This window comes from Neoarius graeffei, chromosome 20 (assembly GCF_027579695.1).
Source record: "Neoarius graeffei isolate fNeoGra1 chromosome 20, fNeoGra1.pri, whole genome shotgun sequence".
NCBI lineage: Eukaryota > Metazoa > Chordata > Actinopteri > Siluriformes > Ariidae > Neoarius > Neoarius graeffei.
In genome coordinates, this window is record NC_083588.1 from 61,370,309 (window position 1) to 61,389,323 (window position 19,015).

General features: G+C 43.2%; 1 protein-coding gene across 2 annotated transcripts in view; it reads right to left on the reverse strand.

The window, feature by feature from the left end:
* Positions 1-10,946: 10,946 nt before the first annotated feature.
* The window catches only part of wipi1 (WD repeat domain, phosphoinositide interacting 1), an 84,754-nt gene continuing 76,685 nt past the window's right edge, over positions 10,947-19,015 (reverse strand). Inside the window, exon 13 of one of the 2 annotated variants that reach the window (XM_060902120.1) lies at positions 10,947-11,900. In XM_060902120.1, the coding sequence (XP_060758103.1) occupies positions 11,797-11,900 (104 nt within the window). In that variant the 3' untranslated portion in view covers positions 10,947-11,796. The remainder of the gene's footprint in view (positions 11,901-19,015) is intronic. The other variant, XM_060902119.1, reaches the window with a different exon arrangement.

Consider the following 19,015-nt stretch of genomic DNA (forward strand, 5'->3'; position numbering starts at 1 on the left):
AAGAACCTGAAGCGAGCAGTTCATGTGAGGAAACCCACCAACATCCCAGAGTTGAAGCTGTTCTGTACGGAGTAATGGGCTAAAATTCCTCCAAGCCGGTGTGCAGGACTGATCAACAGTTACCGCAAACGTTTAGTTGCAGTTATCGCTGCACAAGGGGGTCACACCAGATATTGAAAGCAAAGGTTCACATACTTTTGCCACTCACAGATATGTAATATTGGATCATTTTCCTCAATAAATAAATGACTAAGTATATTTTTGTCTCATTTGTTTAACTGGGTTCTCTTTATCTACTTTTAGGACTTGTGTGAAAATCTGATGATGTTTTAGGTCATATTTATGCAGAAATATAGAAAATTCTAAAGGGTTCACAAACTTTCAAGCACCACTGTAGCTAGGGTTACAGTGGGGGGCTAGTCCTCTGGTAACCGCAAGAGTTTGACTCCCTACTCACATCTGTATTGCAGCGTGCCTTGCCAGATGGCAGTAGGTACCATTTTTATGATGGTCTTTGGTATGACCTGACTGCAAGTAGAACTCACAATCTCCCGGGTGAGACGTGGACATGCTAACCACTAGGCCAGCTCACAGTAGGGTCCTTCCTGGGCCTCCGTTTTTTCTCTATGATCAGGTTTCAAGCACTCTTCTCAGTATCCTTGCTGTTCCAAGCCGTATTATCTTCTGTAACATCAATGGCATTTTAATTCCAAGCTTTTCTACCCATTTGCTTAAGTCAACCGTGACACAACCAAGCGCACCTATTACCACTGGGACGACCATTACCACTTTTATCTGCCAAAGTCTAGCTATTTCTCTCCTGAGATCTTTATATTTCTCTGTTTTCTCAATTTCCTTCTCATGGACTGTGGAATCACCTGGGATTGCAATATCAATAATCTTGCATGTTTTTTCACCCCTTCTTTTCAATTACCACAATGTCTGGCCTTCTTGCTTCTATCACATGGTCATACTGCACATTTACATCCCATAATATTCTATCCACATTCACTGGATATGAGCAATCATGCACTCTGATTGGCTGCTCTACTACTAGGATATCAGTTCATATACTGTGAGTCGAAAAAAACAAAATGGCGGAGCGTGTTGCTGAACCAACCGAGGACGAAATAAAAACTCTACTTGAAAACAAAACAATAAAAAACACAAAAAAGCAACAAAATATGGAATGAAAGTATTTGATGGTACTCAAATACCAAAAAATTTGCAAAAAATAAAAATGCTCCGTTTCTCAAAATCCAGTGAATGTGGATAGAATAAAACAGTTATTCCACTCAATCTCATCGTACATGGCTTATAGCAATTGTTGGCTATCAGCTCATGTACGACTCGATTTCGTGGAAAACTGTTAAATATCTTGACATCTTCATTTTCTAAAACACCCTCTGGCTCATGTTCATACCATTTTTCCTTTTTTTCCAACCTGTATTTTCCACAAAGTTTCCAATGAATTATTTTCCCCACCTTGTCATGCCTCCTATTATTATTATTATTATTAATATCTCATCTCATCTCATTATCTCTAGCCGCTTTATCCTGTTCTACAGGGTCGCAGGCAAGCTGGAGCCTATCCCAGCTGACTACGGGAGAAAGGCGGGGTACACCCTGGACAAGTCGCCAGGTCATCACAGGGCTGACACATAGACACAGACAACCATTCACACTCACACCTACGGTCAATTTAGAGTCACCAGTTAACCTAACCTGCATGTCTTTGGACTGTGGGGGAAACCGGAGCACCCAGAGGAAACCCACGCAGACACGGGGAGAACATGCAAACTCCGCACAGAAAGGCCCTCGCCGGCCACGGGGCTTGAACCCGGACCTTCTTGCTGTGAGGCGACAGCGCTAACCACTACACCACCGTGCCACCCTTATTATTAATATAATAATAATAATAATAATAAGTTCAATTTATATAGCGCCTTTCACAAACCCAAGGACGCTTTACAAAAGAAAATTATTATTATTATGCTTACAGGATTTGTTCTCACATACAGTGCTGTGCAAAAGTCTTAGGCACCTTATTTTTTTCATACAAACATCATTGTAGATTTCTATTTTATGATTTCTACATTATCGAGTCAAAACATTACAAAAACATTTTAGAGTTCCAAACGTTCGTTTTCCAGCACAAAATTAAATGTTACAGGGAAAAAAATTGTATATCAGTAAAGAAAGCAGTATATTACATAAGAGAGCACTTTTCGGATTAAAAAAGAAAACATAATGAAGGCTGCTGGGTTTTGGTGCAAAATGAAGAAGCGAGTGTGACAGTCAAAGTGTCCAGAAGAACTGAGGTTGGTTCTGCAAGATGCTCAGTAAAACCTACAGCTCATTTCCGCATAAAACTGCACTCATTGTGCCTGAGACTCCTTTTTTTTCTTAAAGCAAAGGGTCGTCTCACACCAAATATTGACTTTTTTCATGCATTACCGCTCACTGATCTCATCTCATTATCTCTAGCCGCTTTATCCTGTTCTACAGGGTCGCAGGCGAGCTGGAGCCTATCCCAGCTGACTACGGGCAAAAGGCAGGGTACACCCTGGACAAGTTGCCAGGTCATCACAGGGCTGACACATAGACACAGACAACCATTCACACTCACGGTCAATTTAGAGTCACCAGTTAACCTAACCTGCATGTCTTTGGGGGAAACCGGAGCACCCGGAGGAAACCCACGCGGACAACACACAAACTCCGCACAGAAAGGCCCTCGCCGGCCACGGGGCTCGAACCCGGACCTTCTTGCTGTGAGGCAACAGCGCTAACCACTACACCACCGTGCCGCCCCACTCACTGATCTTTATGGTATTTTTTTAAAATATAGAAACATTTAATTTCATTATTTTTGAAGGCATATTTGCTCTACAGCATTTCACTGCATGTGCCAAAGACTTTTGCACAGTACTGTATACCGTATGTTCACACACCTTTATTTATCTATGTGTACTGGTTCAATGATTAAGGCTCCAGGTTACTGATCAGCAAGTCAGAGCTCCAAAGCCCAAGTGCCACCAAAGCTGCCACTTTGGACCCTTGAGCACTTAACCCTTGCTGCTCCAGGGCCACCATATCATGGCTGCACTCTGACCCCAGCTTCCTCACAAGCTGGGATATGAATATGTCACTCATGAATATGTGACACTTAAAGGTGTCTTCATCTTCATGTGATCGCATATTATTCACCTGACAATGTGGTGTGTGTTTACTTGAATTTGCAAATTTCAGAGCATAACCTGCTCACAAGGTAAGACCTGAGCAAGTCTTTGTTCATGAAACATCCTGAATCTTCTCACTTCGTTATACGTGTTCATGAAGGAGGTGTCGGCATTCAAAAGAGAAGTTTTTTCGATTAAAGTGAGAAAGAATTAAGTGTAAAAAATGTCTCTCTAACTCCAAGGACATGTTTTGTATCTGAACTACTTTTTTTTGTTTAAATTAATTCTTTATTTATTTTACACTGGGGCCACGAGGCTAGTTAACAAGTAAAGAAAGCTGAAAGTTGTGTAACCTGCATGTCTAAACCATCACATATTGATTTCACTTGGCTGTGTGGAGATGTTCAGTGTCTCAGTGTTCTTGATGTGGTTTATGAGAATTAAGAATGCAAAAACAGATTTTACTGAGATAAATCAGGCCAATCCTGTGCCAGCGCCACACTCAGACGGAATCGATGGCCCAAAGTTCAAATGTACATTGAATTTTAAACCTTGTTCTTAAATTTTTTAAGAACAAGGCTTTAAGATTCAGTGTCTGTTCGGAAATCCTCCAGCTGGACTGCAAGTCAATATTTGACTAGAGATGACGATGCAATATTGTGTTGCGCTGCAATGATTGGTAAGATCTAGAAGACGTGGCTGACCTCAGAGTGAACCTTCTGTCATTTGTGATCCAATCTGATTAATATTGTGGGGTATTTTCAGATGCTTGACAGGTGCTTAGTTCAAAACTAATCATCTGTTTTATTTATACAATCCCAAAGAACCATGAGTCCATTTATATTTACATTTTAAGCGTTTGGCAAACACACTTATCCAGTCTCCACTAATACTTTTGGTGAAGTTCAGTCCACCACCTGGTGGTGTAGTGGTTAGCACTGTTGCTTCACAGCAAGAAGGTTCTGGGTTTGAGCCCAGTGGCTGACAGGGTCCTTTCTGTGTGGAGTTTGTATGTTCTCCCCGTGTCTGCATGGGTTTCCTCTAGGTGCTCTGGTTTCCTCCACAGTTTGAAGACATGCAGTTAGGCTAACTGGCTAGTCAAAACTGTCCATTGATCAAGCTTGGAGAGGGATGGGCTCCACCAAGTTTATATGCCCTAGACACACTAATGATGGACTGTTAAAATGTCATCGGTGGTGTCCCTGTGGCCCTTGCTGGCCATGGGAAGAAGAAGAGTCTGCCACCTGGGTGCAGGACAGAGAAGTGAGATGATGTTTGTATTTTGAGGGATGGTGTGTCAAGTGGAATGTAGCGCAGAGCAGGGTGTGTGAAGTTTAATAAGAGTAAATTAGTTGCATATATGAACAACTTATGTATGTTAAAACAACTGTCTGAATAATGTCACAACAGCTTCATGGTAAAACCAATTATCCTGAGCATAGAGAATTTTAATAATGACGTTGTTTCTGCTTCATTAAAGTGCACCTGAAACAAACTTCGAAATGCCTAGAGTGTGACTGCGTTGGAGGAATACAAAATCGCACCAGTTAATGGACATGTATTTGAAAACGTTCAGACTAAATTGTGATAAAAATGTATATTTAACAGCAGACGTCTGCAATCTCATCTGCAAAGGGCCGGTGTGATTCCAGTCTTTCATTACAACCAAGCAGGAACCACACCTGATTTTATCTTGTTTAATAAGCACACCTTAGTCTCCAATCAATTATCAAGTGTACCTCCAATTTGGCTTTAATAAAAGCCGTTAGCCACATTGCTAGGCTACTGTGTGATTCATGGTCTTTGAATTTTACTTCCAGAATTATAACTTTAACTTTTACAATATAAACTAAATCATAGTAACTAGGCTAACTCATGAATTAGTAGTACATTAAACAGGTTTACCACAAGCTAACATTCTAGTAAACAGATTAGCATTAGAGTAAACACACTATTTTTAAACTAGTATTATAGTGAACAGGCTAAAATGCAAATTAGCATTATAAAAAAAACAGGCTAAACCACAAACTCATATTATAGTTAATACGGTAGACTAACCACAAACTAACATTGTAGTAAATAGACTAACCATGAACTAGCATTATAGTAAACACGCTAAAGTACTATAGTAAATATGGTAGACTAACCACAAACTAGCATTATTGTAAACAAGCTAACCATGAACTAGAATTAGAGTAAATGAGCAAAAACACAAACTGGTATTAATAGTAAACAGCCTAAGCAAATAGGCAGCAGGTAGACACCCTTTGGGTCAGTCTCCAATGGAGAAGTAAGATGGCTCCTTCCCTCTGCTAGTCTGGGAGCTCACCTTAGGCAACCATCAGCACTCCCTTTGCCTCCCAAGCCAGGGATATGGTGAAGTCACGGCCATGGGTGGACTACACAAAAGTTACGGGCGTGATGGATAGTTGTGTCGGCAAGGTGATACAGCATGATGCTAACCATAGTAATATGGCTAGGGTCCCAAGGTCCAGTGAGGTGACCACTGCGACTAAGGAAGGCAGTGGGAAACCACCTGTGGCAGCGGGGGCATGGTCAAACGTCGGTCTGTGACCGGAGGGCAGAGTCAGGGAAGGTAAGTGACAGAATCACTACACCTGATGTCAATTAACCTGTGTTTGTGTGTCTTCCCAGCGACCATGCCCAATATAAGGAGAGAGAGAGCAGAGGAAGAGAGCTCTCTCCCCAACCAGATGACTTTTGTGTGTGTGTGTGTGTGTGTGTGTGGCTGGGAGAGTGTGTTTGCTACTGAAAAGTGTAAATAAAGAGTTTTTGGAAACTCAGTTCTGGCCTGCGGCGGCACGGTGGTGTAGTGGTTAGCGCTGTCGCCTCACAGCAAGAAGGTCCTGGGTTCGAGCCCCGGGGCCGGCTAGGGCCTTTCTGTGTGGAGTTTGCATGTTCTCCCCGTGTCCGCGTGGGTTTCCTCCGGGTGCTCCGGTTTCCCCCACAGTCCAAAGACATGCAGGTTAGGTTAACTGGTGACTCTAAATTGACCGTAGGTGTGAATGTGAGTGTGAATGGTTGTCTGTGTCTATGTGTCAGCCCTGTGATGACCTGGCGACTTGTCCAGGGTGTACCCCGCCTTTACCCGTAGTCAGCTGGGATAGGCTCCAGCTTGCCTGCGACCCTCTAGAAGGATAAAGCGGCTAGAGATAATGAGATGAGATGAGATGAGTTCTGGCCTGCCGTACTTCTGTGCTCCACCCACCCGCGAAAAGTTCTACACCACCCCAGTAATATTTCCCTTGATCCCTTATTGACTGATAGAATGGATGTTATTGGAAGTAACAACATTGATGGGGCAAGGTGGTGCATCTGGCAGAAGAAGGAGGCGGACCTCTCAGGTCATCAACATGCCAAATCCCTTCAATACACTGATCAGAATCGGTACATGAAATGTTAGAACGATGTGGAGACAAGAGAAGTTAGAGAATGTTAAGCTAGAGACCAGCAGACTTAACATCCAGATCCTCGGACTTACTGAAATGTGTTTGAAGGATAAAGGAGATTTCCTTAGTGATGATGTGCGTATTATTCATTCTGGGGGAAGGAAGAGAGAGAGAGGTGTTGCACTGCTCCTAGACAGACAGGTAGCACAATGTGTTGAGAGAGTTGAACCATTCTGTGATTGACTTTTGATGGTTAAATTAAGAGGTGAGCCAGTAGATATTATGGTCGTAGTTGTGTACATGCCTACAACCAACCATCTGGATGAGGACATGGAGGAAATGCAGGAGAACATCAAAGACATCTTCAATCTTGGAAAGGGAAATGACTGACTGGGACTTCTTTGAGATTTCAATGCAGTGGATGGAGAAGGGAGAGATTGCTCGGTTCCAGGGATTTTGGCCTTGGAAAAAGAAATGGGGGGGGGGGGGGGGGACATGTTAATAGAGTTCTGCAAACACAGAAATCTAATGATAGCTAATACCTGCTTCGAGCACAACTTGAGACAGAGGTACATGTGGAAGGCACTGGGGACATATGGCACCTACAGATTAACTACATTTTAGTCAGACAGAGGTATCGCAACTGTATGAAGAATGCTGCAGCATACCCAGGAGATGATTGCAGCTCAGATCATAGTCTGGTTGTTATGAAGGCAAAGCTAAGACTAAAGTCTTTGGTAGCAGGAAGATCCAGAAATGGAACAAGGAGAAACTGAAAAGTGATTCCCGAGAAAAGTTTGCAGAAGATGTTGATAAATACCTTAAAGATGACATAGAATATACGAGCAACAACATTGTCGAGAACAACTGGAACCACCTAAAAAGAGTGATCTTAAAAAGTGGAGAGGAGAATATCGGTTACAAAGCAAGGAGAAAGGCCAGGAAGCCTTGGGTTACTGAGCAAATGTTGGACAAGAGACAGAAATGAAAGAATGTTAATAACGAGCAAGATGTACAGGAAGTTAAATAATGAGCTTTGCAGAGAAATTGATGGAGCATGTGCTAAATGGTGGGAGAGTCAATGTAATAAACTGGAAGACCTGGAAAGAATGGGAAGATCAGATCTAATATATGCAAAAGTAAAGGAGCTTTGCCAGGGAAAGCACAGGGGAAAGAAACGGGAAAGTGTACTCAGCAAACATGGAGCATTATTGACAGATCCAGGTGATATCAAGAGAAGATGGAAAGAGTATATAGAGGAGTTATATGCTAAGGATGAGAAACCAGACAGCATTCTGTTAAAGACGGAGGAGGAAGTCGATATAAATAGCCTCGGACTAGATGTCTTAAAGGAGGAAATCATCAAGGCTATGCATCAGCTAAGCAATGGAAAATTGGAAGGGGTAGAAGCAATACCTGCAGAAATGTGGAAAGAAATAGGCTCAAAAGAATTCAAGGTAGAGATTTGTAGAGCTTTATAGTACTGTTTAAACAACTGGAATGTGACCAGAGGACTGGACGAAGTCGATCCTCATAAGAATTGCGAAAAGACTACAAACCACAAGCTGTAAAGAACACAGAACCATAAGTCTTATTGCGCGTGCCTTAAAAGTTATTCTTTGTGTCTGACCAACAGGATAGAACCGAAGGCAAGTGCTTACCTGGGTAACGACCAATTCGGTTTCAGGAAAGGAGTTGGTACAAGAGAGGCTATTGCTGTAATGAGACTACTTAGTGAAAGGTGCACCGACCATGAACAGGACGTGTATGTGTGCGACCTGTATTCAGAATCAGAATCAGAATTACTTTATTAATCCCCGGAGGGAAATTAAAATTTGCTACCAAGCTCCTGAATCAGAGAAGAAGTAAACATGTCTAAAAATAGAAGATAAAATCTTCTGAAAAAAGAATAAATAAAATAAATTTAAATAAGTTCAGTAACTTGAGTAAAAACAAAATGAAGTGATTCTATATACAGTGATTCCTATATACATATATTGCACGAGAAGGCTTTTGACAGAGTAGACTGGGTAAAACTCCTGGAAGTACTGAGGGATATTGGTGTTGACTGGGCATGATCGGAGGCTGATTGTACAGTTATATATGGGACAAAGGGCGATGGTCAGGATGAAAGATGGCATGACAAATTCAGCAGTGATCGGATGAGGTACAAGGCAAGGGTGTGTTCTGTTATCCTTGCTGTTTAACAACTATGCTGAAGCCTTGCTGAGAGAAGCCTTAAGTGAGGTGGATGAAGGCATTTGCGTGGGGGGGGGGTCATCTTATCAAGACAGTGTGATATGCGGACAACCAGGCCACAGTAGCCAGCTCTGTTGAGGGTTTACAGCTCATGATGGATAAAATGCAGGAGGCCACTGAGGAAGATAAAAATAAAGAAGACAAAGGTCTTGGTGATCAGCAAGAAGCCTGGTAAGGAATTTGCAATCTTCCTTGAAGGAAGGTAAATAGCTCAGTCAAGTAACTTGGTTCAACTATCTTGGGAGCCTTGACACAGGATGGATACTGTGAGAGAGATATTAAATTGAGGATAGCACATACAAAGTTGACTTTCTCAAAAAGAGAATATACAAAGGCTGGAAAGATGCAAGATGTGGCTGTGGAGAAAGATGAGGAACATCTCTTGGTGAGACAAGATAAGTAATCAGGAGGTACTGCGGGACATCGGAGAAGATCGGTCTGTAATGAACATCATTCGCAGAAGACAGAATACCTGTCTGGATCACACATTGTGCCACGGCGACCTACTAGGAGTAATGATTGAAGGGAGAGTGGGTGGTAAGAGGCCTCAGAGGAGAAGGAGAATCAGGATCCTAGACCAAGTGAAGAATGGTGGCCCTTACAAACTTGTTAAAAGGGAGCAAAGGAAGGGAACATATACTATAAGGACTGGACCTGCCTCTAGGCAAACCACTAGAGAGAGAGAGAGAGAGTAAACAAAAACTATCTTGAAAGTAAACACCAAAACCACAAACTAGGACTATAGTAGATAGGTTAAAAATTTAGCAACAGGCCAACCCCAAACTCATCATCATCATTTGCAGTCTGTCAAGTCGATGATGACTGTTCTATAGTTGGTTCCATTCCTTTGATCCTCCTAGTTTACTTCTCACTGGTCCCCGGAGAGGGAGGTGACCAGTGCAAACCTTGGTAACCCGGGCAACATTCAAGTCAGTATGATAATGTTGTTTCGGAACCATTTCATAGACCAGCATGCAAGTCAAGTTTAAAGTGCAACTAGCTTTTGCCAGACTAGGAATGCTCTCTCGGCAAACAGAAATGTGGTCCAGTGGGCAAGGACAGGCCAAGACATTGCTGGCATTTATGTTTGCTGCAGTGGCTGACTGGAAGATAGGTTTGTTTATCCCTGCTCTTGGGTGATGCCACAATGCACCTGTTTGGGGTGGTCCACCACAGACTTTGAGACAGATCTTATATTTGGTTATGCCAGGATGCCCAGTCTCACCCTCCTCACATAGACAAGTCTAGTGGGGCAATCAGTTAAGTTACCGGTCACTCGGCCATGAAGCAGGTTGTACCGGATTACATGTTACCGGTAGCAGGCAAACTATGACCTGACCTGACCTGACCTGACCTGAAACCACAAACTAGCATTATAGTAAACAGACTAATCCAAAAACTAGCATTAGTTAACAGGCTAGCCAGAGACTAGCATTATTGTAAACAGATTAACAACATACTAGAATTAATGTAGACAGGCTAACACAGGAATCGACAGATCAGGAACACAGTAGCCTAAAACACACATACAGCATGTATAATAAACAACCATTTTACATATTTAAACAGAACAAGAAATGAAATCGGCGGCACGGTGGTGTAGTGGTTAGCGCTGTCGCCTCACAGCAAGAAGGTCCTGGGTTCGAGCCCCGGGGCCGGCGAGGGCCTTTCTGTGCGGAGTTTGCATGTTCTCCCCGTGTCCGCGTGGGTTTCCTCCGGGTGCTCCGGTTTCCCCCACAGTCCAAAGACATGCAGGTTAGGTTAACTGGTGACTCTAAATTGACCGTAGGTGTGAATGTGAGTGTGAATGGTTGTCTGTGTCTATGTGTCAGCCCTGTGATGACCTGGCGACTTGTCCAGGGTGTACCCCGCCTTTCGCCCGTAGTCAGCTGGGATAGGCTCCAGCTTGCCTGCGACCCTGTAGAAGGATAAAGCGGCTAGAGATAATGTGTGTGTGTGAAGAAATGAAATCAGGACATTTATCAAACAGGCGTCAGACATGTTTATACAAAAACTCCCACAAATTTTCATCATGCCTTTAATCATACAGATAAAACATGATTGTTTGAGCACAGTGATGGAAATTTTTCTCATTTTCTCCAACAATGCTCTCAGGCCTGAGATGCAATTCAGGACCCTGGACAGCTCATAACCACCCCCAGGGTTCCCACATGGTTTGGATTAGCGCTTTCACTTAAGAGGAAATCCTGACTCACTTCCGCTTCTGGAAATACCGTGTGGCCGTGAGCCGAGCTTCCCTCTGCTTGGCCTCATTCCTGAGCTGACAGAGTCAAACCCTTTTGGGTCAGTTCCCGTGCAGGAAGTTTTCAAGAGAATGGCCTGGAACTAAAATGATCATTCTGTTGCATTAAATTATAGGCGTTGTCTGACTAAATGGCTAGGGGGGAAGTGAATCTCCTTCCGTACTGGAATATTTTTGGAAAACCGACGTCTGGCCTGATTTATTTAGAAAAATTCATTCAGTCTGGTCATCGCAGTTACATAGACTGAAACCATTGGCTGAGTCATCCATTCTGAGTCATTCACATGCACTTGATTCATGAACAAAATATTTGTTTTAATTACTATATTTTCATGAAAAACAAATGAGTTCAGGGCAAAAGCAGGCAACTCCTTTTGTTTTGTTTTGTGTAATTCCTTTTTTTTGTATGGGGCAATCTGAATTGAAATGCAATCAGCAACGTTGCCATAATCTGAAGAATAAAACCTTATTAAAACAAAACTAAAAAGAGGTTTTTGATTACCTTTGGTGGCAAAAACAAACAACTCGCAATTTTTTTTTTTGCAAAAACAAACAAATCCAAATGTAGTATATAATTTGAAAAATGAAATTTTACACCTTACCTATGATACAGTCATTTGCTCATCGATATCATTGAAGTTTTCCATGTTTTAATGCATTATTTGGTGAAATAAATGACAATTTAGTGAGCAAACTGAGAAAAGTTAACAAACATGATGGATGTCAACCTGATGGATGACCTCACTGGCTTCAAAGCGCTGATTTGCTGAAATGGAATGTCGGCATCTGCAAAAAGTAGGACATGGCAGATGTCAGTTTCTGAAACAAAACCAGACATACAGTGGGATTATACAAGGGAGAGATCTAGTTTTGTGAAAAACGTAGGCTTTGCAGTTTCTTGGGAACATGACAGACTGTATTTCTTGTCGAGAGAGAAAGAGAGAGGCTGGTGAGGAAATGACTGTTTATAGCTGCTATAATGGAAGTGATAACAGGAAGTACAGTAATTTGTTTCCCAGATGCACCATGACAATAAATGTAACCAAAAAAAAAAAAACATAACTTGTTCAAACAAATTCAGTTACCGGAGAATTGCAGTGGGAAGAGAAGAATAAAAGACTTCAGGGTATGGTTTTGTAAAAAGGAAAATAATCAACTACGGCATGGTAACAGTAACTTTGCCTCATTATTGTTATTGATTATTGATTATTTTACAATAACAGCACACCCTGAAGTATTTTATTCCTTAAATATTATTAAATCTTGAATCTTGATGTCCCCATCTAATAAGTGATTAAGATTTTTAAAACAAAAAACGTTCTGACTATGGAAAAGAACAATTTAATCATGATTAGAACACAATCCTGGGATGAGTGTTTTATAAACACTTCCATGTTGGCTGTTTTTCCTCCATCTGTCTCTGGCTGTTACACAACCATTTCTTGCAGGATGGGCCTGTCTCCTCTCATCTTAGTCCCCTGTTCCCTTGTATCCTTGTTTTGATTTCTGTGGTTGTTTGTTTCTGGTTCCTTAGCTCCCTTGGTTTCTTCCTTGTTTTTAGTTTCCTGATGACCTTGTCTCATTGTGTCTAGTTTAGTTCTATGTTTCTGGTTCCCACTTTTTCCTCATATTTCCCTCATTCTTTATTCCTCTTTGTCTCTACTTTCCTCATGTTTGCATGTTGTTTTCTTCTTGCTTCTATTTTCTAGCTCTCCTCAGTTCTCTGTTTATATTACTCACATCCCCTTGTTTCTAATGAACTTAATTAGATGACTCGTTGTTTCTAGTTCACTACTTGGACTTTTTTCAACTTACTTTGAGGTTTTGTTGATTGTTTCACCGTTGCTTCCCAAATTAGAAATTATTCCTAGTTCCCTAGTTCATTTGTTTCCATTTTTCTTGCCACTAGTTTTCTGGGTGTCCATTGTTTCTAATTCCCTAGTCTTAGCTTTTCACTCTCGAGTGTCTGACTGATGGCTTTGGTCTCTTCTCCTGTTGTCTGGACTGGATGATCTCCACTGAACTTCACTGTGGCTGTGGACTTGGATCACGGATCCCAGATGTGCCCTAATAAAGACACTTCTGTCCTGGTGACTCTGGCTCCTGGTTGTTAATGCTAATGTAAGCTTTACCTTAACATTTAATATATTTAAATTAAATATATTGATAATTAAATACTTATTGATGAGGTAGCTGCAGTGGGGAAAAGCTGGTGTGAGGTTTTGGTTCTAATGGACCGCAACCTCCTACCAGAGAGGAGTGATTCAAAAAGTTTGTGTCTGGGGTGAGAGGGGTCGACCACAATCCTTTCTGCTCTCCTCAGGGTCCTGGACTCGTACAGGTCCTGAAGAGACAGAAGGTTGCAGCTGATTGTCCTCTCAGCAGAGTGAATGATGTGCTGCAATCTGCCCTTGTCCCTGGCAGTGGCAGCAGCGTACCAGAGGGTGATGGAGGAGGTGAGGATGGACTCGATGATGGCAGTGTAAAGGCCTCTGCATGCTCTTGCGACAAGGCTTTCGCAGATAGCTTTTCGCAGACAGTTGTAATTTATTGTTGAGCGGGAGTAATAGGCGTGCGCGATGTTATTCACCGGCACAACGCAAGGGGGCGCGAAGTCGCTAGGAGTAGTTGGTGGGTGTGGTTAGTGGAGTGTTTATCCTCCGGTTACTTATAATGACTAGAACTTTTTTTTTTATAATGACTAGAACTGGAGTCGTATAGATGTCCGTACTTCCTCAATCAACCGCTCTTCATGCTGCTCCATCTTCGCTCGTGTTTTTAAAAATGCCGGTCGTGAAAACAAAACAAACCAGGAAAGTAGGGAAGCGGAAGTGCGTGTACAGTGGATGTAGAGTGGACCAATCAGAGCCCTCTTGTCTGCGGCGCTGTCTGCGAGGCTTCTGCGGTGGTCACAATTTTTGGGAGGTGCACGCAGAGCGTCTGCGAAGGTGGGGGGGCTACGCAGACACTGTCTGCGACGCTATCTGCGAGGACTGGGTTGTCAGTATAAATTGGCCTTAAAAGTGCACCATCATTGTCTTTGGCAGATCGAACTTCTTCAGCTGCCACAGGAAGAACATCTTCTGCTGTGCTTTCTTGGTGATAGAACAGGTATTCGTCTCCCGCTTGAGGTCCTGAGTGATTATAGTGCCCAGAAAGCGGAAATACTCCATAGAGGTTACTGGCAAGTCAAACAAGGTGACAGGGGAGGGTGTGGCAGAGCTCCACATAAAGTCTATAATCATCTCCACTATCTTTAGAGCATTGAGTTCAAAGTTGTTCTGCTTGCACCAGGACACCAGATGGTCACTCTCCCACCTGTAGGCAGACTCATCATCATCAGAGAGAAGTCCACTGAGGGTAGTTACATCTGCAAACTTTAGGAGCTTGACAGACTGATGACTGGAGGTGCAGCTGTTGGTGTACAGGGAAAAGAGGAGAGGAAAGAGGACGCAGCCTTGGGGGGATCCAGTGCTGATAGGTCGGGAGTCAGAAATGTGTTTCCCCAGCTTCATGTGCTGCTTCCTGTCAGACAGGAAGTCAGTGATCCACCTGCAGGTGGAGTCAGGCACACTCAGCTGGGAGAGTTTGCCCTGCAGAAAAGCTGGGATGATAGTGTTGAAGGCAGAACTGAAATCCACAAACAGGATCCTAGCATAGGTTCCTGGGAATTCCAGGTGCTGGAGGATGAAATGAAGAGCCATGTTGACAGCATCATCTGCAGATCTGTTGGCTCTGTAGGCGAACTACATGGGGTCCAGGAGTGGGTCAGTGATGGCTTTAAGGTGGTAAAGCACAAGGCGCTTGAAGGATTTCATAATCACAGAAGTTAGGGCAAAGGGTCTGTAGTAATTTAATCCTGTGTTCCTTGTTTTTTTGAGGACAGGGATAATGGTAGAGGGCTTGAAGCACGCTGGCACATAGCATGTCTCCAGTGAGGTGTTGAAAATATCTGTGATACCGGAGACAGCTGATCAGCACAGTGCTTCAGGGTAAATGGTGAGACAGAGTTGGGATCTGATGCTTTGTGAGGGTTCAGCTTCTTAAAGAGCTTGTTAACATCCCTCTCCAGAATGGAGAAAGTTGAGGCTGTGGTGGTTGATGGTTGGGGGTGGGCCATCAGCGTGTGAGATTGTAAAGAGGCCACAGCAGCAGTAGAGGTGGGGGAGATGGGGGTGCTGGGCAGGAGCAGGAGTGTGGAGTCACAGGGGATGATATCAGGACAGTCTCATTCAGTGCGTTTACATGCACATAGAGAAAATCGAATTTCTGCTGTAGCTCAACTGAAATCGAAGTTCTAAATGCCATGGAAACACCTTAGCTCGGCTGAAATCGAACCGAACTGGATTTCTCATAATCGAGCTACGTGACCTAGATTATGCGATTGTAGCCAAGCTACTTAGTGCATGTAAACCCTATCGAGCTACGTAGTCGAGCTACTTACTTCAGCACTGCCCCTTCCGGAAGTGACGAGTGACGAGACCACAAGCGGGAAACACAACAGCCTCGGTCGGCATGACAACAGTAGTAGTAGCGAGCAGCAGAACAGAACACGGAACACGGAACTGATAACTTTGTGAACACGGAACTGATAAATTTGTTTATACTCTTGAATAGCTCTTCTTCATGACGACAACCGGAAGTGTACCAACACGATGGGGCGTGTAGCGCCACCTGTGGCTCGGGTGCACAATGTACCTCACACAATAGCTCGATTTCCTTGTGTGCATGTAGGATTGGATTTCTCTGGCACTCCTGCTGGGACCCTTAGCTCGATTACCGACAGTAGCTCGATTTGGATGTGCATGTAAACGCACTGACTGTCTTTCAAAGCGACAGTAGAACTCATTCAGTTAGTTGGCCAGGCGCAAGTCGTTAACAGAGTGGAGGGCTGAAGGTTTGTAATCAGTGATCTGTCTGAGCCCTTTCCAGACAGACACAGAGTCACTGGCTGAGAACTGGTGTTGGAGTTTCTCAGAGTACAGTCATTTAGCTTCTCTCGCCACCCTGCTAGACTCTTTAAACCTGTCCCTCTCCCCACTTCTGAACGTTTCTTCCTTTTGCACCCTTAGCTCTCTGAGCTTATACTGTATCTGAACCAGGGTTTGTTATTATTGTAACTCACCCTGGTTCGTAATGGAGCGCAGCAGTCCTCACAGAAGCTGATGTAGGATGTCGCAGCCTCTGTGTATTCATCCAAACTATTGGTAGCAGTCCTAAACACATTCCAGTTTGTACAGTCCAAGCACGCCTGAAGGTTCTCCACAGCCTCATTGCTCCACATCTTTGATGTCCTCACTACAGGTTTCTTCAGCTTTAATTTCTGCCTATATGCAGAAATCAAGTGGACCATGATGTGGTCAGAGTGGCCCAGTCAGTGCAGCGCGGGGGACGGTGTAATAGGCATTGTTGACTGGAGTGTAGCAGTGATCCAAAATATTCTCCTCCCTGGTCAGGCATTTAATAAGTTTGTATTTGGGTAATTTGTGGCTGAGGTTACCTTTGTTAAAGTCGCCGAGGACAGTAACTAGGGAGTCCAGGTTAGTCTGCTCCACATCCAGTATCTGGTCGGCCAGCATGTGCTGTGCATCCTGCACGTTGGCCTGCAGTAGAATGTAAACACTGGCCAGAATCAATGAAGCAAACTCACCGGGGGAGTAGAAGGGTTTACGCTTAATGAAAAATGATTCCAAGTCTGGAGAACAGCATTGCAGGATCACTGACACATCACTGCACCAGCTGCTGTTTACATAAAAACAGATTCTGCTGCCCTTTGTTTTGCTGGAGAGATCTGTGTTACAGTCCACTCTGAAAAGTTGGAAGCTGGCCAGCTGCAGCGCAGAGTCCGGTATGAGTCCGCATAGCCACATCTCTGTAAAGCATAAAACAGAAGATGAAGAAAAGTCCCTGTTCCTCCCCACCAGCAGCTGGAGTTTATCCAGTTTATTGCACAATGAGCGGAAACATCGGAGAGAAATATCGCAGGTAGCAGAACGCGACGTCTGGGCTGACAGAGGCACAGGAGCACACCAGCGCATTTCCTTCTCCTCCGGCGTCTCACTGAGTGAGCAAAGGTGAGAGCACCTTTGACCAGAATGTCTAATAATTCCATGGATGACACCAGAAAGGTTAGTAATAAGTCTGCTGGAGTTGTTCCCCTTTATGTTCATGAGCTCCTCTCTGGTGAAAGAGATTCGAGTATCGCAGCAGTGAACTGAGTTTTCAAACAAAATAAGACAAAACAATGCACACCAACACACTGAGGCAGCCATCTGTGGCGCCATCTTGGTGTAAACTGCTTATTGTGGAATCTTCCAAAATGGTGTTACTTGAATATCCTATAAATTTTTCAGTCTTATTTTGCCTCTGTCTCAACTTTTTTTGAGTGTGTTGCAGGCATCAAATTCTAACTTCATTTATATTTACAAAATACAAATAAGTTGTTCAATAAAATATTGAAAGTTTTTTCTTTGTACTTTTGTTAGTTAAATAAAAGGTTCAAGTAAATTAACAAATCACAGATTGTGCAACTGTACTAAATGACATATGTAGAGACTGGGGTCTCACCTTTAACCAACCCAAGACTGAAGTTATGCATGTTCAGTGCCAAGACCCTGCTGACACCACCATAGATAACTTCACTCTGAAGAAATCCCACAAGTTCACCTACCTGGGAGGAGACCTGACTGATGGCAGTGACCCAGAGCCCGAGATAAAGAAGAGGATAAGCAGAGCAGCCAGTACATTTCACTCTCTTGCTACCAGATGTTTTGACAGAAAAGGTCTATCAATTAACACCAAGTCTACAAAGCCATCATATTGCCAACACTCCTCTACGGCAGTGAAACATGGCCCACCCTAGCCCGCCACCTACATATGCTGGAAATGTACCACCAAAGATCACTACAGCGCATACTCAAAATCAGTTGGTGGCAACATATCACAAACATGGAGGTTCTAAGAAGAGCTAGTTGCACCACCATGGAGACCACCATCAGAACTAACCGCCTACGTTGGCTTGGCCATGTCTGTCGCATGGATGACAACCAAATTCCTAAACAGCTCCTATTCGGTGAATTAGCCAGTGGAACCAGGTCCAGAGGGCACCCAAGAAAAAGGTGGAAAGACTGTGCCAAAGAGGATCTGAACATCTGTGGTTTTGGCGAAAACTGGTGCGAGGAAACATCAAACTGTGATGCATGGCGAAACAAACTAAGACAGGGCAAAGCACTGGCTGAGACAAAGCTTGCAGAAAGAGCTGAGGCCAGATGCTCCAGACGACAAACATGGAGGTTCTGACAAGCCGACAGGGTTACCAATTGTCACTGGTGACAAGGACAGCAGTGAGTGAGTGAGTTATTATGGCACATGACACTGATATTCTGCAAAACCGGCTAAACCAGCTATTGCCCTGTGTTAGCCAGTTGTGCCATTACAATTGGTAAGAAGCAATACACAGTTTATTTGCTGATGATTTACTACTTTATATATGTCATGCAAATACTTACATTCCATATGTCATTGAGTTATGACAGAATTTTTGAAGTTATCAGGTTATAAATTGAATGTAGGGAAAACAGAATTAATGGTAATTTCCTAATTTGGAAAATCTAAAAGATTTTAAAGTGCAGACAAAGAATGTTAATATCTCAGTTGCTATATTAAAGCTAGATGACCTTTCGATTTCATAAAATCGGTGAAATTTAGTTCTCTCTGAAATGTGGTTTTTGTGATACAGTATATGTTTATTTCTGTAATATATCACAAAATATCAGGCCATTCTGTGGCTGGGAAGTTATTTAATTTGAGGGGATTAAAGCAAATAATGTGCATGAAATCACTCGCTTTGCACAGTCAAGCAGACAGAGGAAGTCCATGTGTGTGTGTGTGTGTGCGCGCAA